This window comes from Sceloporus undulatus, chromosome 2 (genome assembly GCF_019175285.1).
Source record: "Sceloporus undulatus isolate JIND9_A2432 ecotype Alabama chromosome 2, SceUnd_v1.1, whole genome shotgun sequence".
Lineage (NCBI taxonomy): Eukaryota > Metazoa > Chordata > Lepidosauria > Squamata > Phrynosomatidae > Sceloporus > Sceloporus undulatus.
Genome location: NC_056523.1, coordinates 309,826,370 through 309,847,597, shown reverse-complemented (window position 1 = coordinate 309,847,597; position 21,228 = coordinate 309,826,370). Strand labels below are relative to the sequence as shown.

At 38.7% G+C, this 21,228-nt stretch overlaps 1 protein-coding gene across 1 annotated transcript in view; it reads right to left on the bottom strand.

Annotated features, from left to right (window-relative positions):
- The window catches only part of RANBP3L (RAN binding protein 3 like), a 32,809-nt gene extending 12,978 nt beyond the window's left edge, over positions 1 to 19,831 (bottom strand). Inside the window, exons 1-11 of the mRNA XM_042447840.1 lie at positions 19,784 to 19,831; positions 14,181 to 14,339; positions 12,305 to 12,341; positions 11,033 to 11,110; positions 10,405 to 10,479; positions 8,806 to 8,877; positions 7,374 to 7,501; positions 7,165 to 7,247; positions 4,722 to 4,806; positions 1,948 to 2,041; positions 150 to 277 (exon numbers count right to left, since the gene is read on the bottom strand). Of these exons, the coding sequence (XP_042303774.1) occupies positions 150 to 277; positions 1,948 to 2,041; positions 4,722 to 4,806; positions 7,165 to 7,247; positions 7,374 to 7,501; positions 8,806 to 8,877; positions 10,405 to 10,479; positions 11,033 to 11,110; positions 12,305 to 12,341; positions 14,181 to 14,339; positions 19,784 to 19,831 (987 nt within the window). The remainder of the gene's footprint in view (positions 1 to 149; positions 278 to 1,947; positions 2,042 to 4,721; positions 4,807 to 7,164; positions 7,248 to 7,373; positions 7,502 to 8,805; positions 8,878 to 10,404; positions 10,480 to 11,032; positions 11,111 to 12,304; positions 12,342 to 14,180; positions 14,340 to 19,783) is intronic.
- Positions 19,832 to 21,228: the final 1,397 nt, after the last annotated feature.

The window sequence follows — 21,228 nt, the reverse complement described above, 5'->3', positions numbered from 1 at the left end:
AATAAAAATCACAGCAGTGGTACATATTAGTCAAACATCAGAAGGTCACTATGTAAAATCAAGACATAGCTTGGTTTCCCTCACTCTCCCCATTAATATAACAGAAACATTCAAACATTCACCTAGAAATATCTAGGAAAAAAAACTACCTGCAACACATTGTGTTCTGCTTCTTCTCCTGTTGTGACTTCAACTTTATCTAATAAATATCTTTGTCTTGGCTTGTTAGATATGTAAGCAGCAGCTGATTCAGCCAGTGTTGTGTCCTTGACCAAATCTAGTGTTGCACAAGAAGAAAGAATATTTTTTAAAGCTTTAATCATAAGAGGAGGGAGCTACTATAATAAAATGTATTGGACATTAACCTTTCCCCCCTTTCAACAGCTTGATTCAGATATAACTAGCTTTTTATTAAGATAGCATTTGGAACATCTGTTTGACCTCTCCATGGTATAGCTCAGCAGTGAGCATAAAGTGCATGAGGTATCAGGTTTGTTTTCTGGCATCTCCAAATTACACTTGGTCTTAGTCAAAGGGACAAGAAGTGATTGAATCTCCAAATACATTGGGGGGGGGGGGGATGTGGGAGAAGTAGCAGGACAGTAAAAGACCTCTGCCTAAAACCTGGACAACTACTACCAGTCATAGAAACATTCCAGACAGAGTAAAAATTCCTGATGGCTTCAGTATTTGTTGCTCTACCAGATGACATTTCTGTTGTCCTAGAGTGTTCAGTGGCAATAACCCGCACCAGTAGTACAATTTTATTCTCTCCCAGGCAGGTGCCCCCTGCCAATTCTGATATCTATTGGAACAAAAAGTCCCATGGGTCATGTGTGATTCAGTACTTACAGTATACACCTGGTTCTTTGGCCACTAATTCCACCTTGTTGTTATCATGGAAGGTGGGAGAGTGGAGAAATGAGCATTCCCTTCTTTACATTTAATAAATCAGACCACTGTTCCTTTTTTTTTTTTTAAAGGAGGTCTGCCTATATTGGATCTCACAGTATCCAGAACCAATAGTGACCAAAGTCACTGAATAGATCTGAATGATTGGCCAAGTTCCCTACAGTGTCATGGGATCAGAATGATAATTGGTCAATTTGCTTATTATGTCATACAGCTTACTTCATTCTCTCCTCCTCTCTTCCAGTTTTTGCTGGGACTAAAAAAGCTGGAATCTATTGGGGCATTACATCCTTATCCCTGCAATTGTACTTTTTAGGTGCTGGCATATGGATATTGCATATTGCTTGCAGTACAATGGGGCAGCTTAAAGTCTGGTCAGCATGCAGATACAGTTCATCCCCTGCCCCAGAAATGCCAACTGCCTCACCCAAATGGGCCACATTTATCTAAGTATGCTGGCAGAACTTTACATTCAACTGGTGCTGAATAGTATCTCAGCCAAGAACTTCAGCATCCTCACCAGCTGGCTGTCCAGTTTCTGCTTGAACGTATCCAGCAAGTGAGAGTCTGCCCTTCTCTTTGTTTCCACTGCTAAAATGTTCTTGCTATTAAGATGTTTCTCCTAATGTTCAGCCAAAATAAAGGACTGGGCTAGGGAAGGGCTTGCTCTTGGACAGAATTTGTCCAAACTTCAATCTATAGGGAACAATGGTTTGGCACATTCTTATAGTAAAAGTATTTAACCTGCTGGCTTTTTGTCATCTTTGACGCAGAACATCCAGGTTCATTCTGCCATATATTTTTTTCTAAAAAAGATCAGGACGTAATATAAAAGAAGCTGAAGACTACGCAACTGAAGTAGCCAACACTGGGCTGGAGAGACAAAATAATCTAACCTGGTAGACGGCATCTTCTTGATTGAATTTGGGCTTTTCTTTTAGATCTATCAATACTGACTACAGTAACCATCTATCCAAAGTTGTGAAGAGAATGGGAAGCAGCATGGTAAAGTTAAGGGTATTGTATAGCACCTACTTGTCCATGGAGAACTGGTATGAAAACCTAATGTTTCATTTTCACTGTTGTGTGGTTCATCTTCTGACGGCAGCTCTGGGGATATCTCAGGCCTCTAAGGGAAGTCAGAGAAAAACATTGCAGAATGGGATGGGATAGAAAATTGGAAATGTTATTGGAAAATGGGGGAAAGGTATTACAATGGAAAAAAATAGAACTGGAATTAATTGTATGTCAGATACTAATACTATTTGATTTTTACAAAGAATGAATGGCATTACAGTGTACACAGCAGGATAAAGGCTAAATGGTAGCCATACATTAATATTCTGACTTCTGACTTTACTTTACTAGTCCATTTTGCAAACAGTATTCTGGAATACAAGAGCCATCATGGTGTAATGGTTTGAGCCATGGACTAAAACTCTGGAGACCAGGGTTGAAATTCCTGCTCAGTCATGGAAAGCCAATGGATGCCGCTTGGTAAGTCACACTCTCTTAGCCTCAGAGGAAGTCAGAGACAACCCCCACCTGAACAAATATTTCCAAAAAAATCCCATGATAGGTTTACCTTAGGATCATGATAAATCGGAAATGACTGGAAGACACACAGCAGCAATAATTCTGGAATATAGTATTCCACACAATTCAGGTGGCAATCCAGTAGGAATGGACATAATTGATGAGGAAACTCTCCCAAAAAAGAGATGTTGACACAAAGGCATGTGTACTACGAGAACTTTGCACTAGATTCTTTCCTATGCAAGCAGAATCTCTTGCCATTTTAGTCTCATTCTAAAGGGTTCTTGTTCATGATATTATATCAGTGGGATTCTGAATTGTGATCCAAAAAATAATGTTTCTAACCTCATGTTTTAATAAGGACTGCGCATTAGAATTACAGGAACCTCTTAATCTGTGATGCAAAGTGATTATATCTATTAAAAATAGAACCTCTTCTAAACTCTAGACAATCATTCTCAAAAACCATTATTCTGGCTTATTTTTCTGATTTGCTAAGCAACGTATGCTAAAATGAATTTAATGGGGAACTGTAGTTTAATCAACTCAAGATTTTTGAACCAAAGCAACCAAATGCTAAATTCCAGCACTCGGTCCCAGGTCCTATGTCTGCCAATCAAAAGGCATTGTACTTCCATGTTTTTGTGGCAAAGAGAAAAGAAAGAGGAGCAAAGAGAAAACATGTTGTTGCTGTGCGCCTTCAAATCATTTCCAATTTATGGTGAACCTAAGGCAAACCCATCATAGGGTTTTCTTGGTGCAGTACAGACCACCCAAAAAGGGTGGCCTCCCGGCACCTGTTTTTCTGCCGGAGGGAAGCTGCAGCTGCCAAACCATGCGACATCCTACCAGTGAAAAAAGAACCCACAAAAAGTGGGTTCTTTTCAAGCTGCTGCGGTGGCATAACAAGTGTATACAGGGTGCCGCCATTGTTATGCCCTTGTCACATGTTAGGGTTGTGGGCGTGTGGGCACTCTGCCCCCAGGCAGTCCTAGCACATGACGAGGGCGTCACAAAGGCCCGTATATACTTGTCAGGTTTCTTCAGAGGAGGTTTGCCATTGCCTTCCTTTGAAGATGAGAGAATGTGACTTGCTCAAACTCACCCAATGGGTTTCCATGGTTGAGGTGGGATTAAAACCCTAGTCTCCCAGTGTCTTAGTCCAACGCTCAAACCACTACACCACACTGACCTGCTAGAGAGAAAGCATAGATTATAAATTAATGATGACATCAGGACACCCATAAAATTGTGTGAATGCAGCAAGGCAATTGCATAACAGCTTTCTATAGAATTACACTCATCCCTCCATGTTTGTGGCTTTGATATTTGCAATTTGATTACTCACGAATTTAATTAATGTGTTCTCTCTAGGAATATCTAGGTCCTCCTCCAGTGCAACTCTATGGTCAACTTTAATGAAAAGTTGCACTGAAACATCTAGAGATTCCTAGAGACAGTACTCTACTGGGCATTTCTAGCTCAATTAATGCAGAATCTGTGGATACATACAGTTGACTGTTCTGTTGCATCAACATATCAACTTTGATGAAATTCACTTTCATTCCTATGCTTTTCTACTTTTACATCATTCTACCTCGAGGAACAAAAGCATACTTAGCCACACATTATTAGTAAGTCCCATGTATGTGGTGTGCAAAGCTCCCAGGTAAAGAATTGCTTAGCAACTGGGGGGCGGGGAGGTCCAGTCTGATCTTCTGCCTTTAAAAGGAACCTGATATGCAGGAAATATCAGATGAAGGACTTAATGGGATGCTAATTGCTACAGATCAAGTAGCTGTTAAAGTAACATAATAAGCCATTTCAATCACTAGAATTCCCTACTCAGATATCTTTGAAAGAAAGTTCACATTACCACCAACTGCATTATTAGACCAAATGTTTAGATGATGTTTCAGAAAAAGTTGAGTTCTTACTGTCTAATACTCAGAAAATTTCATAGCCAGCCAGCGTTCAATTCATCATTGATTTTCCTTTTTGCTAAATTTATTGAACACTTTTGAGAAACATTTAGAAATGGTTAACATTTTGGATTTTCTCTTTACAAGTAAAGTTGCCTCACATTCTCCAAGAAGGGAAATTGCTTTAACAAGATTTAAATTTAATGGGTTATGAAATAAATGTAAACATCCACAGAATGCAGATGACATTGTATGACAGAGATGGTGACGAAACAAGCTCAGGTGAGTAATTTTTTCCTGGCTGTCCTTCCACTACCCCACCAAACGAGACAAAAAATCGTTAATACTTACCAAGACTCTTTCTACTATATTTTCTCCAAACACAAAGTCAGGATGTTTACTGTTTGAAAAAGTTCTGCTTTGGGATAACTGGTTGCTAGAAGCAAAAACAAGAAAGCCACATCAGTTTGAGGGATTGTCAAAAGAAAACAATATATATTAGTAAAACCAGTTAAAATACATATGTATTAGGTCCACTCACTCCTCCCTTCCATTGAGATAAAAACACAGGAGACTTGTCACGAAATCTGAGTGCCAGCTCCTTTTTCCATGCACTCTTAAAATCTTTTGGCTTTCCTAGTTCAACACACAATCAGGGGATTGCTGCTGTTGCCCAGTTGCAATGCTAGGGACCATGAAGCCATACTCACTAGCTTTGCCCTAACATTTGGTACTCCCACCCTAGAAACAAATTGACTTTTTATTATTCTTTTGAGGATTACAACTGTCTGAGACCCACATATCCAGCAAACAAACCCAGTGGTTGGAGAATCCTGGGAACTATAGTACAAAAAAGTAACTGTTCTCTTTCTATCATGGGTACAGATGCATAAATGTCAATACAAGGGGAAAGTGTGTGGCTTTAAAACCCCTAGCTTGGCAAGCTGGCAACTGTCAAGATGTTTGTAAGTTTGGCACAACATTGGAAAAGAGGGTTACCATGTGTACTACTGTATGCAGAGGGATGCAGTCGATAAAGCATCACAAGTGTCTTAGTTGTTGAAGCTATTGGGACACATTTGCACAACTCAGACTTCTGATGGTGTGAAGCACCTATATGTGTATAATAGCCAGACAGTATGAGATAGCAATTAGAATATCGATCTAGGACTTGGGAGATTCAGGTTCAACTTTCCACAGAAACATAACACTCACTGGGTCATGTTTTGCCAGTCACTCTCTCGTAACCTGACCCATACAGCAGCAAGGGAAGAGCCATGTACACCACCTTGAGATTACTGGAGGAAAGTAATAATAGAAATCTCCCCCAAGGAAAGTTTTGGTATCAGAAATTTTTAAATTTACTACCAAACTTTGGATTTTCTGCTCAGGCGTTGAATCCAAGGATGAGTGATACTTAAAAGATCTTTAAACAAAGAGCGCCTGAGGTGGATTGCACAAACTGATATAAATGCCCTAATAACCATAGGAACAATGAAATGGTTAGCCAGTGTGAAATGTGAACATAATCGTGAAAAATGTTTGACAATATCTCTAGATAATGGAATCATGTACAGTTCTTACATGCTTATGTTTTGAACAAATGGATTATAAAATAAATAAATAAATAAATAATTTTTTAATTTTTATCCCACTTTTTGCAAGGCAATCAAAGCTGGCTACAAGAAGTTAAAATACATCCATATATATATATAATGCCTCCCCTTAAAAAAGATTAAACAGTATAAGATTAAAAATTACATATTAAAAACCAACTAAACCAAATAATAATCATCATAAAATGGGGAAAGATTTTATCGTATCCCATTTAAAGATAGGCTGTCTCTGTGGAGAGCCAGTTTTGGAGGATTTGGCTCATTATATACTTGACTGCCAGATATATACTGGTATTAGAGAAAGTTATTTAGAGCCTTTCCTAAAGAAAATGAAATACTGGAGTGTGAAAAAGAAACTTAGTTTAGTGTTACAATCATAAAATCAATATGTGGTCCAAAGGGTTGTTGTGTTTGTGGCAAAGGTTATCAGATGTAGAGAAACGTCTTTGGGAGCCATCTTAACTGTCATAGAAACCTGAGGATATGAGTGTATACAATATTTTTTGCTAGGACACCAATAGTTAATTAGTATTTTTTCTTTGTTGCTACAATGTGATCTGTTTTATAAAACAAGATATGTATCTTAATCTTAGGTATATTTTTTATTTATTTGATCCTTGGGAGTGGTGGGAAATATAAATAAAAGTTGTTATTATTAATCATATGAAAGCTTTGATGGCCCTTGTGGTCTCTTCCAACTCTATGATTCTATGATTCTATGTTTTGTTTGCAGTGGTTTTTGGACAAAGCAATAAATCTTCTCTCATTAATAATGGAAATGTAACCGATAAATAACTACATCTGAAGGCTACCTTTTAGGATGTTGTGTCAAATCCATGAACATGAGGCACAAAGACCGGGGGGGGGGGCACATTGTTGTCCTTTGGAAATTTCCTTGGCCCTTCCTCAAACTCCCCATGTCTCTTGGTACTAATCTGTTAACCTAAGACTGTTAGGAGAAATAAGTAAAGAAGGAGACCTATTTTCCAACCAAGTAAACCCTCCAGACATATTGGATTATAGCTTCCATCATGACCATCCAGCAATAACATATGATCCAACATATCTAGAGGGCACCAGGTTGAGGAATACTAAAAAACTTTTAAAACCAATTAGATAAATGTTTATTTTTTTCAAGATCAAAATATTAAAACAAGAATACATTTCAGTTCACATACCCTATTACTTGAGGACCTAAAATGTGAAAAGAAACAGGTTGCTTTTCTGGAACATCTTTCCAGGCATCAGTGCCTTCAGATACCTAAAAACAACAGAAGTAGAAAAACCACAAATGGAAAACCGTCCATAAAATATTAATAGTAATGTATGAAACAACAGCATCACACACTTCATACCAAACTATATTTCCTGTTCACACTGTATTTACCTCAGCGTTTGTATCTTGCAGAACAGATTCAGTGCTTATCTTTTCTGCTAATCTGTGCATAGAAGCTTGTGGAGGTTGTAAGATGGCAGGCTTCAAAACATCCCACTGTACATTTGTGGATGGAATACCTTGCAAAACAGAGGCAAGCGGGGTTAATTTTTGTTGCTTCTGCTTGCACATGTTCTTTTAAAAAATGTTTCTTAAATCCCACATAATCCTTTCTCACGTTAATATCGCTTCTTCTCATGCTTGTGACTTTGTCACTCATAATATACTGAGTGACTGTAGACTAGACAATAGGTATAGTATTAAAGAAGAAGTAGCCCCTCAGATGATGCAAGACATCTGTCAAAGCAAGGATTGTCAATTTAGGGATCATCCCAGGCCCTGAGGTTTCTGTGCCAAAACCTGATACATAGGGATGGTATTTTGTCATGTCATTAAGAGTTACAGATTAAGTAGCAACCACAGTTGCTCACAACTTGTCATTCAAGAACACAATCACAGAAATATACACACATTCTTATGTACATACTCCTTTTTGGAAGTTTAGACAGAAATCTTATGTTAGGGGTGTGGATCAAAGTGAAATTAATTGGAGATTTGGGACAAGGAAACAAAAGTCTATTTGCTTTTAGAAGGCATGTGCAAAACAGAGCAGTCACCATGACTGAGAGGGAAGGAGGAAGCCAACTAAGTAAATGTATAGACTCTGGAGAGTCTTTGCAAGTTGCATCAACAATTCAATTAAGCCTTGTAAATTGCAGCAAGGCAGCTGCTCTCCTATCTGAGTCTTTTTGCCTGGATCTGAGCCCACAAAAACAGGAGAATTTGCACACTTATCTATGAACTGGAAAACTGGAGATTCAGGCAAGCCCTGAGATCAGGCAGCCTTAGTCATAGCACAGGATTAGTTTCAATTCTGTATCTTGAATTCAGTATGTTTTATTTTTTGAGCAACCATACAAAAGTAAATATGTACTTAAACTGCAAGTGTAATTTCTCTTATCTCTGCAGAAACCTCACTTGGTTGGACTCGTGCATGCCAGAACCTCATGAGATATATATTGCAGATTATCTAGCTAGATATATCTGTTAAGCCAAGATCTACCTACCTACCTACCTACCTACCTACGGAAGGTGTAGTCCTAATCCCTTGAAAATAAACCTCTGGCCCATGGACCTAATCTTGTCCACAGAAGGTTCGGGTTCCCCATGATCCCTTCCTGTATTTTTCCTGGTCAATGCAGAGAGATAAAGGCAGTCCCCACTGTCTTTTGTCTGTGTGCATTTTTTTGGGAGTGGGGATGGGGGAATGCCATTTCCTACTTTAAGCTCACATATTAATGAACTAGAGGAGTCTCTCCTCTCTCTTCCCTGTCCTCTCAGCTAGCATTTGCAAGCAATAAATACATGGGCTAACTCTACTTACTCTCTTCTGTAGCTTTCACACCAATTTTCTTTTGTAGTAGCATGGAGGTCAAGAATATGTTATTCTTCTTTACTGCAAAACAAATATATGCCCAATAAAGTCAATTTTCTATTCCATTTTTAATATGTCTTCAATATGCTTTGGCAGATTTGTCCTCTCAAGCATTTTATGATTTTTAACAAGAAACTCCTCTTTACAAACCATGTTTATTGAGGCTGAATGCATATGCATAGCATTTGATATCATATCCATGGCTGTTTCCATACCACAATATTAATGCAGTTTGACACCACTTTAACTGAATCCTGGGATCTTTAGTTATTTGTGGACCAGAGCTCTCTGACAGAAATCTCTCACAAAACTACACATTCCAGAACTCCATAACACTGAGCAATGGCAGTTAAAGTGGTAGCAAACTGTATTGATTCTGCAGTGCAGATGCAGCCCATGTCCATTTTACTGAAATACATGAAAACTGTTATTGGCTGAAAGACCATGTCAGAACATGTCTAGAGTGACTAGCCCTCCAAAGGATCAACCTGGTGCTAGGTACCAGATGAAGAGAGATAACAGCTGACAATGGGTTAGAGCTACATAATAAGCTTTTTTTAATTAAAAAGTTTCATTTTGAATTTAGTTTAAATTGAGTAGGCTCTTAAAATTTACACCCCACTTTTCTGTTAAACAGAGAAAAAAGCTACAATAAAAAGAGTAAAATAGAGTAGAATAATAAGTGAAAACAAAACAAAATTTTAAACAATAAAAACTGGTTTTTTTAAAATATCTTTTTGAATTGAAGTAAGAGTGGTTTCCAAAAGGCATAACTATCAAACAGTAGCTTCACATAGTTCAAGAGAGACACCTCATGCAGTCTTCTATTGTGTGTGTGTGTCTCACTGGCATTTCTGTTCAAACCGCCTTCAGTTCTCTTAAAGGTTACAGTACAGTTCTTGGGCATTTTCATGTTTAGCTCAGGACACACTATATGCCCTTTCATTTGTAATTTTCAGTTTTTCATCTGCCTGCAACTGACAGCTTGCTTAGAAGAGCTGGTCTATCTGAGACAACAGAAAGTTCACCTTGGGTCCTTGGTGAACTAGAGGATTGCCCTAGATCTTGTCATTCTGAGATGTGGAGTGCTAATGATGCTTCTGAGAAGAAACAGTGTAAGGTTTATGGAGGCTTCCAGTTCAAAACTGCAATCTTGACTGTCCATTGAAATCTAAAAACTCTGGAAATCATCAAAAAGCATATTCCTCCCTACAATAGCTCCCCATCCCTATATAGTAAACAATTTCCTGCCATTTCCCCTCCTCAAATGTTTAATATGAATGGGGAAAGTCAACTATAGATAGCACACTGATTGGCTAACACTTTGCAATGTCTTTCACATATATACCCTAATATGAAATAACACACTATATTCATATGGGACAATAATTTTTTTACTGGTTCAAGGATGTTATCAAATATTAAGGCAGCTCAAACATTAAACTGTATGTTTATTTTCATCGGGGTAAGTTTGACATTATTAAGAATAATGTAATTAAAGTTTAATAAAGAAATTTTAATTTATTCACCGGTCAGTCTTTAGTTTACCTGGCTGAGATGGTGGGAATGTTGGAAGGATGGTAAAGGAAGATGATCGCACACGTTTTGGGGATAGTATCGTTTCTGGAATTAAAAGGAGCAACTCATCATTTTCCCTGGAAGAGCACTTAACATTATATAATTTTAAGAAAAGTAATTATGCAAATTATGAGAACCAGTGGGATATAGTGATTTCAGCATTGGACAATGATTCTGGAGAACAGGGTTTGAGTCCCTACTTAGCAATGGAGAGATCTGGAGTGAGTCACTGCTCAGCCCCAGAAAACCCAACAATAGCTTCGCCTTAGGGCCACTATAGGTTAAACATGATTGGAAGGCACAAAATAAGGACAACAACAAATTATGCAAACAGGTATAATTTTATAGTGATACATGTCTTTGCTACCAAAACATGGCAAATATTAGGCATGATATTTGTTATTTTTACAATTTCCACTTTAGTGTCATTAATTTTAAGCTTTAAAGTCACTTTGGATGGAACAGATGCTAAATCACAGATTACAGAACTTACTTCTAGTTTAGTTCATGAATACATTTGCACATCAGGTTTTGTTAAAATATTATTTTCATTTTAAACATAACTAACTGGAAATGAGCAAGGGGTAAGCAGTCATACCTCTGCACAACTGAGAGTCAGAGGGCTGGAAAGAAAAAGATGATGATCTTGGACGTTTTCTGGAACAACCAGTGGAAACTGAAGAGAAAAAGAATGACAGGACATCAGCATACACTGCATATCTTATCAAGCACAACAATACATTACATTAAGACAGGGGTGAGTATCCAATGACCTCCCAAACAATTGCTTTGACCTATAACTCCCATAGTACATTGTTATTGGTCAGGTTGGGTGGGGCTGGTGGGAGTTGCAGGACACAATACATAGAAGGCCAGAGGTTCCTCATGTCTGCATTAAAACACTTTTAAAATCCAACAAAAGTTCTGGGGGTTTTTTCTACAGAACAGAACTTTTTCTATTGGGTTTGATGGATGAACAGAAGGAGAAGAAACATGGAAGAATCGTTTTATATATGCTTCAGCTGCCAGAATACTAAATTGTGTGTTAATAAAAATTACTCCTCCCCTCCAAAAAATCCATTACAAAAATTCATAAAGCAAATGTAAAATCTATTAACTTATGGTTGCCTTTCATATGATGGGAGGAAGGGACATGGTTCTCCCAGATCTCACTTCACATGAAGAGTGGACTGTGATATCTGTCTGTACAATTGTGGTGGAACCTATTGTAGTCTGAAATTCCCAGGACTAAATATGGTTAAAGCCTCTGGTTTGTGTCCTTCTGGGCTTTTAACTCATGAATTTGTCATGGCTTCTACTCAGAGAGTTCTGGGCATAGAGGACTTGCTTTATTGGGGAAGGTTTGATGGGAAACAAGGAACAGTTTTAGAAATTGAGCTGCCTGCTTTTTCCCCCTGGCATGTACACCATCATCCAGTTGCCAGCGTCTGTCTGCATAATGGTGGAGGACATACCTCCTAGTGAATCACAAAGGGAGATACAAATCAAAGAAGGCAGCACACAATGCAAAAATATCGAATTAAAGCTGGCATTTCTCTTCTTCATTATTGCAATAATCAACACATTAAGAGTTGGTTTTTATTATAACTGAACATAACACATTCAGATTTGTACATTTGGTTTTATATAAAATAAATAAAAGTATGTTTTGTGTACATTTATTGATGATGATGATGATGATGATGATGCAAAAGAAAGGAGTCTAGTATGGCAACTTCTGTGACAGAGGATGTGGAGGGGCTCAGGGCTTGTGACAAAGTGAATGTCCAGCCACTAAATAAAATAATATCATATCCTTCACAATATATTTGTGTTTTAAAAAAAGAGTCTAAATTGAATTCATAATTACCATTTTCAGCCTTGCACACAGGATCTTCGATAGGTGTCTGAACAAAAAGAAATCTTAGTTAGACCTAGATTAAGTATTATCAGATGTTAATTCTTTAAGAAAAGCCCCTTGTGTGACATGATGTTCTGTGCTAACATCATTCACAGGTCCTGATGATCTTTCCACATTCACTATCTCAACTTTAAAGCAGAACAAAGAACAAAAGTTGGAGCTCTAAAGCATACCTACTCCCTACCTTTTTTTGCAATTTTATCCATCCTCATTTTTAAAGTCGCAGGTAACAGCAGTTCACACAGTTAACACATACATGTTAAGCAGCTTATTTTTTGTTCAGTTCATAAAGGCTTGTATATCTACATATTTTTTACCTTTTCTAAACTAAAGAACATTTCCAGTAACTACAGCAGGGATGTTTGTTCTTGTTGCACAATGAGATTCCTAATCGTCCATTCCTAATTTGCAAATAACTTTAACCCTGTGAATGCACAAGCAGGGAGTGACCCTCATTTGCATTTCTGCACGAAGGCAATGCATGTTACGGATTATAAGATTATTCAGTAGCTCTGTTCAGACATTACATGGCATACCCACAGAGCCAGATCAGAGCCCACAGTAATTCATTTTGCTTGAAAAGGGACAAATATGAAAGATATGTGTGACTGTGCATCAAATTTGTGAATCACCAAACAGTGTGGATTAGTTCTGTCTACAAGAACAAGGGATCCTACCTATCCAGTATCTCTTGCCTATTCAAGTGCTGGGTATGCACAGACATTTTTATTCATGTTTAAACAGGTTATGACCAATGACGAAAAGAAGGGATGTCTTCACTAAGTTGCTTCATACAGGTAGCAATGAGTAATTTCAGCAATTTCTTCTCACTGCATGAAAGTCTTTGAAAACTATGTAGTTTTCAAAGCCTATTTGCAATTCAAGACTCGTTCTGAGTAATGATCACAAAGTTGTTTTTTTTAATTCCCCATAGAAAACAACATTTTCCCTGCAGGAAACAGCATTTTCTGTATGGAAAATAACATTTCAATGCAGAAATATTAATTTCTGCACAGAAAATGCTGTTTTCTATCCAAATCTACTATATGCAAATTTTACGCAAAACAAATCCTAATTATAGCTTTTTTTCCTGTGCAGGAATTAATATTTCTGCACTGAAATCTTATTTTCCATGTAGAAAATGCAGTTTCCTGTACAAAAACAACTTTGTGTGAATTTTGCACAGAATAAGAACCAAACTGCAAAGATTCTTGCCAGTCCAGGATTGTTCTTGTTAGGGTTGAGTGACACTCAAAGAAACATCCCTGGACAAGCCTGTTACTCCTTCCAAAAATATAGGGTTAATGGTCAAACAAAGCTGTTGTGACTAGGAATCCTGTTTCTCCAAGATATCACACAAAAGAACCCTATCTGTTTATGAAGATAAGAAAAGCCATGCTGACTGAGGCCTAGGGCCTCTTTAGTCAAACATTTTGCTCACCCAGACTAAAACCAGGAACCTATTTTGTTCACCTATTGCAAGTCCACAGGCAGGAGAGGAGTGCAACTGTACTCTGTCTTCTGTTCCCCAGCAATATGTAGGTAGACTACTTCTGATACTGGACAGATTTAGAATAACTAGTAGCCAATGATGGCTCTTATCTCTGTTAATTTATCAAGATGTCTTTTAAATCTGAGCACATTGGCAGCCACCATCACCATCTAGTGGCAATGAATTCTAGTACATGTGCGCAAGCTGTATACAGATGCTAAAGTGAATGTGCATAGGGCTGCTATTGTGATCCCACACTTCCACTGTGTGTTATTTGCATACCTTGGTTAACTTGTTTGGACAAGTGCAAGAGAAGAAAGGTTTGGTACTTACCTTATAAGGTTGCTCTTTCTTGAAAACAAAGATGGGCTGTGCAATCACTGATCTGTCTAAAGAGAAAAGGTGCAATATTAAACTGTGAGTGCAAATAGACCATTTATCAATCTGTCTTGTACTAAGAGGGCTGTCGATCTCTTTCAGTGAAACATTTGTCTAATAACAATAATAAACTGAGAGACAGTAGATTTTGGGCTAGACTAGAGAAACCCGATAAAAGTATAAAATGTTTATTTTTCTAAATATATTGTTTAAGACATTTTGTCAATATCATCTCGTAACAACAACCATATATAAACATTATCATACATATTCTCATATATGTTTCCATTTATGTCCCCTCTTTCTCCCCCCCCCCCCCCCCCCTTGGTCTTCTGCAGTTCGTATTGAACCTCTTTTTAGTATTCTTAACAGTTCTTCTCTCCAGACATCACTTTTACCTCGTTACCATCTCATTCTAAGAAAACAAAATTAATTTTGTTTTTACAAAACATAGAAAAAATGAAATTATTGGATGGCCAAAAGGCAATTTAAACCAAGATATTACAAAAATGAAATGTATAAATGTGTTAAAGACTCCAGGGTTGGCATGATGAAAGCAACTGGCAGTTTCATCATAATTATTTACATATTTTTGTTTCTTTCAGGTTCCTTTATTTTGTTGTTGTTACTCTACACAAATCTTTTTCATTTTTTTAATTATTAAAGATTTTCAAACAATGCAAACAAGGGAAAAACAAAACAGCAAAAAATGGATGTGGTTTTTGTTATGGATATCAATGAATGAACAACGAGGCATCTAAAGTTATTGCGTTGTTGTCATTACTGGAACATTTGTCAAGATATCTTTCCAAAATCCATTAGCCCCTTTCACATATTCATCTGAACAAGAATATGAGGCGACTGGGACTGAGCAGCAGCTACTGGCCTTGCAGTTGGGTGAAAGTGTGAAACAAACTTAACACAGGTACAAATTGTATCCATGAAGCCCTTGTTTGCATGAATGTTTGAATAAGCAGGGCTCAAAATCACTACCTGTGAACAGTTTATTATGGTTGTTGCTCTTTTCATAACTTTACCACAAAATGGATAGGGCACAGGGATTCCTGAGTTTAAATCCTAGATCTTCTTGTCTGGTCTGCACAACAAAGGGGGAAATAATCCCAGGATGAGAGCAACAATTTAAAAAGTGTGTGCATATATGAAGAGAGAGAGAGAGAGAGAGAGAGAACCTATTTTCCCTTTCTAGACTATTTTTTCTCCTATTACACTGCAAAATTAATGCTGTTTGACAGTGCTTTAACTATCATGGCACCATCCTATGGAATTCAAGGACTTGTAGTTTGTTATGGCACCAGAGCTCTCTGACGAAGACTACTAAATATCTGACAAAACTACAGTTACCAGAATTCAATAGAATTGAGCCATGTCAGTTAAAGTGGTGTCAAACTGCATTAATCCAGCAGTTTGGATGCAGCCATACTCTGAGCAACTGTAGCTGATGGGTAATGTATTACATGTAGGGTTGCCATAAGTCAGGACCTCCAAACCGGGACAAATGTAGGACAATTGTAGGACAAGGTTTTTAAATGGAGGACACGGGAAAAAATTGGATGGTTTTTAAAAATTTTAATACTGGCCAAACACCCCTTCCCCCATTCCAAAACACGCACAACAGCACATTTGGGAATTTCACATGGCTTTAATGAACATGGCCTCTTGCATATTTCAGATGCTTATTCCTTAACCAAACCCCTTGGGTTTCACACTAAACATGGGTTAACATGGCTATTCATATTGAATATGTCAAGGTGATTTAATAAGAAGTGATTTGCCCTCAGGTTCAACTGTACTTCTCAGAAGTGTGTACTTGGTCAAGGGACTTTGGTTTTTCTTCACTGCACATGAGTTTGTAAAACTCAGAGCAACTTACATTGGCCATGCCTCTGAGGCTTGCTGATATCAATATCACCATCGTCATCATCATTACTATCATTGTCACAACAAGGCAGACTTGTTAGCATTAAAAGCACCAAAAATACAACAAAAAACACACTTTAGAAAAAAAAGACATAGGAAATGGGCACCCCCCTCCTCCTCCTCCTCCTCTTCTTCCTCTGAGGCTTTGCCTCCTCCTTGTTGCTGGCCAATGGCAGATTGGGGCTGGAAACAGCCCCGCCCCCGCTGTTCTGCCAGCCAGCATCAAGGGGCCGAGCTGCCTTTATAGCCTCGCGCGCTGCTGCGCAAGTGGGGAGAGTGCACGCTACTGCCAGTTGCGGCCGAAGCAAGCGCCTGGCGCGGAAGCGCACGGAGGAGGTGGCGGAGGTGGGTGGCTTCCTGCTGCCGGAGCGCGTGGAGGGGAGCGCACTAAGGTGGAGGCAGAGGCGGAGGAGGAGGAGACGGGTGGCTGCCTGCCACTGGAGTGCGCGGAGGGGGAGCGCGCCAAAGCGGAGGCAGAGGAGAAGGAGGAGACGCAGCAATGGCCACATGAGCATGCCCGGCCCAGGGGCCGGGCCCAAAGCCATGAGTTAGCGGTAACCAGACCGGGACCAGGCCACTACCGCTAAAAGCGTGACTTTCCCGCCTGCAGGTGGATTATGGCATCCCTAATTACATGTAAATTATATCACTAGGGCCCACCTCTTGTGACATCACTAGAGGCCACTACTTGTAACATCACCTAGGGCCATTCCTTACTCTGAGGTTTTGGCCCTATACCGTACTAACCATACTAACCTGGAATGCCTATGCAGGAGCAGACTTCCTGAGCAGGCATAAGTCCATTTCCCCCAGATAGTATGATTCTTCAGATAATTGTGTTCAGATATTGTCCAGGTAATAAAATGATATATTTATGCCTACAAACAGTGGGTGTTTTCAGATTGTGCTGTGAGTTTTCCTAGCAGTACTTATTATAAGGCATTATGCAACTTTTCCTCTTTAATGCGTGCAGGGTTTCCCCCCCTCCTAAGACCAAAAAACAAAAAACAAAAAAAAAAATGGAAGAAGTAGGGAGAAAACATGGGAAATTTACAAACAGAAATCACTAGTGAGAATCCTCTTGTAGCTTTAATTTAACTTAATTTTTCTCCCCTGAAGTTCTACAAGGTGTTATCCAACACCTCCATGTGCCATGGTTTTGCCAGACTGTGCAATAGCTGCCACTTACCTGGGCAGAGTTCTGGCCTCCTGGACCCAAATGCCCACCTTGAAAACTCTCTAAAGTTCCTGCCCCAGCTGGCTGTTTTCACCTTCCTGGATCTCCTCCTAAGCACACTGGCAGAATTCTACCAGCTTCAAGGCATACGCTGTTGATTTAATAATTCCTAATATATTTTCAATATTGGCCAAGGTCCTAGTCTTGGCTTATACAGGTTGAGTCTCCTGTATCCAAAATGCTTGGGATGAGAAGTGTTTTGGATTTTGGAATATTTACATATACAGAATCAGATATTATCACAACACCTTATACAGATAGTGTGAAACTAATTTAACATAATATTTTTAAAATAATTTTGTGCACAAAGTCATCAGAAAGCAAAGGTATCACTATCTCAGAAACCCATGTGGACAATGTTAAAATTCAGAGTATTTTGGATTTTGGAATTCTGGGTAAGTAATACTCAGCATGTATTTAAAGTATATTAGGTATTCATAAATTATTATTTTCTTTTGCTTTTCCCCATCTGCAGCCTTCCCCCCTACTTCTCTTTTGTTGTTGCTTATCAACAGCCCACGGCTGATAGGAAAACATGGTGGTGGTGTTTTCTGTTGCCATAACATGGAGACCACCATTGACCAAGAGGGACATAATAATCCCTGCTTCTTCCCCACAAGCTGCCCTCTTGCAGAATTGGCATTGAATTACCCCCTGAATAAAAGTAATCCCAAAGGTTTAAATCAAGTAATGATGGAATTATAGGCCACACAGATCTCTATTTGGTGCAACTATTTAAAGGAAAAGAGGAGAAAATGAACTATTTCTCTTGAGTCATTAATATCAAACCACATGGACAAAGGCTGCATTCTGTTTGTGGAACTAGTTGTTGATAACTTAACCACATGTTTAAAGTTGGAGACAGAACTAACTATGTCCCACAGTGGTATAATTTGTGGGGCCATCTCACAAGACTTCTTTGTATGAGCAGCCCACAAGAGCAACATATTAAAAGATTTATTGATTCACCACATATACAGTTCTGAAACTTTTTATAGTTGAGCTAGCATACCCACAACTGTGGGAACATTCTCAAGCAGATGCTAAAGACAAACTGGGCACTTCTTTTTGGAGGGTGTCTTAATGTATTTAGACATATATTTAGGCTGCGGCTCTGTATACATTTATCTTGGAGTAATTCCCATTGAATTTACTGGGACTGAGCAGATATGTAGAGCTTTGTACTGTTAATATGAATAAAAATTTTTTTGATTATTTAGTGAGAGTATTTTCATTGCACATTTATGTATATGCATATTTTATCAGAAAATAATGTAGTATAAATCAGAACAATTTTATTTAAGTACATTCAAGATTTAACTCAACACTTATGTACATTTTTCACATAAAAATACATGGAAAGAGGAGGAAGAGGAGGAGGAGGGGGAAGAGGAGGAGGAAGAGGGATCAAGGCCTCCAATTCTTGTCCCTCCTCCCTTGAGCAACTCTTGGATCCTCCTGGGGGTCCCATTTGAGGACCACTAGTGCAATGAGTTCACATTCCCTGGTTACTTTCAGAAGTTACTTCGTACAGGCATTTTAAAGCATTTTTAGGAATATGTGAACAGGAATTCTCCAAGTTAAAATTAAATTTCTTCCATTCCCCCCCCCCCCGACTGCTCACAAAAGTAATGAAAAAAGTAACCAACAGCACAACTAGTAATGTAATGAAAAATCTTTTTCAACACTGTATTCGGCAAGTTAACAGGAACATAGTTAAAAATAACATTGCAATTTCTAGTCCAATCTGGCCTAAAGTGTGGAGGCAGCTAAACAAAGTTTCTCAACATCCATTCAATATCTACTTCTTTCCCCTCCATCCTTGGATATGCAGGAAGGGAACATCCGGTCACTGCTACTTATGTGCAGGACAGTTCACTGCTACAGGAAAGAAGGAAATCAGCCACTTATGGATTTTGCCTTCACAGACAGAACTATAGGCACATCAACTGTTCAACCTGTTCTCATATAAATAGATGGGGACAGTGGAAGCAGAGAGCCCATGTGGTGTAGTGATTTGGGCTGTGACTCTGAAGACCAGGGTTCAAATCCTCACTCAAGACATGGAAACCTACTGGGTGATCTTGGGCAACTCACTCTCTCTCAGCCTCAGAAGAAAGAAAGTCAACCCCCCCTCTCTGAAAAAATCTTGCCAGGAGTCACTTTAGTGTCACCATAAGTCTGAAATGATTTGAAGGCACACAACAACAACAGATAGAAGAATAAATATGGTAAATCAACAAACTAAGGAGATGTGCTCTGAGACACCATACGGCAATTCACAGCCCAGTGTGGCAGAGGAACATGGAACTGTAAAAGGCTAATGCCAAAAAAATGAAAATAAAAATAATGTGTTTCTGATCCCACTTGTCAACAGACAAACCTGAACCTTGCCAATTTCTCTGTCATCACTAGTTTTAATGTTCTCCATAGTGACTCATATTCAACTACAACCCATCAACTCTACCTGGGGTAAAAGAAAATCTTTGTTTAAGAGTAGCCATTGGGAAGGTACTAAATACCCTAAAGGCTCCAGTTCCTGTCTGATTTTAGAAGCTAAACAGGCTCAGCTCTGGTTAGTATTTGGATGGGAAACAAAAAAAAATACCAGGTGATGTAGGCTATATTTCAGAGGAAGGAACTGGCAAAACCACCTCTGAGTACTCCTTGCCTAAGAAAATCCTATGAAATTCATTGGGTTGCCATAAGTCCATGGAGGCCATGAAGGCACACACATACATACATAGTGTTTGTTTGTTGTTGTTGTTGTTGTGTGCCTCTAAGTCATTTTTTACTTACAGCAAACCTATCATAGGGTTTTCTTGACAAATTTCTTCAGCACAGGCTTGTCATTTCCATCCTCTGAGGCTGAGAGAATGTGACTTGCCTAAGATCACCCAGTAAGCTTTTACACCCAAGCAGGGATTTGAACTCTGATCTCTTTGGTTGCTGACCAACACTCAACCCACTACACCATACTGTTTAGGACATATAAATACTTGAGCATTTCACTTCAAATTCAGCAGAGGGCAGTAGGAGCCAGCTCTGTACACCAGCTATATGCCCATTTCTTCTTTCCATGTTCACATTGGTAACTTTAAAAGTTTACGATTTCTTTATGCAGCCTTTCCACTTACTAAGGGCAATTCAGTAATCTTAATTTATGTTTTACCATTAATAAGGGCAAACAGCAGTCTTCCACCCGGATTTTTAACAGAGGAATTCCCTGAAAATGACATTTCTACATCTCTTCTGTCTTACTGAAAAAAGCTAAAGTTAAAACTTGATACTTACCCATCTTGTTGCAAAAAAGTCCAAAACTGGAAATGGTTTAAACTAGAGTCTTGGGACTTTAAAACATAATGCATGCACCAAGACTGATCTAGAGAAGGGGGGTAAGGGGGATGTGAAAAATAAAATACCAGACTCACTGTGGTCAGCTATCAGAGAATTACTGTTTACTGAAGCTGCAAGGCCAGAGAGAGCTGCCAAATTGCAAATATTCCATGCCAGAATTAGAAGAGCGAATGGGGAATTGTTGCAACAGTTTAAACTCTGAATTGGGAGGAAATGTTTCTGAGATTGGCTGGATTTCTGGCTGGCAAAAACAACAACCAGGAACTTGGGCTTTACTGGCATAATATAAATAGTAATAACTTGCTGTATATACTCGACCATAAGTCGTCCTCATGTATAAGTTGGAGGCAGGTTTGGGGGCCAAAATTATGGATTTTGATATGATCCGAGGATAAGTTGAGGGTAAAATTTAGGGGAATGTAATAAAGGATCTAAAGGATGAAGCAAAGGAAAATAATGCCAAAGAACTTG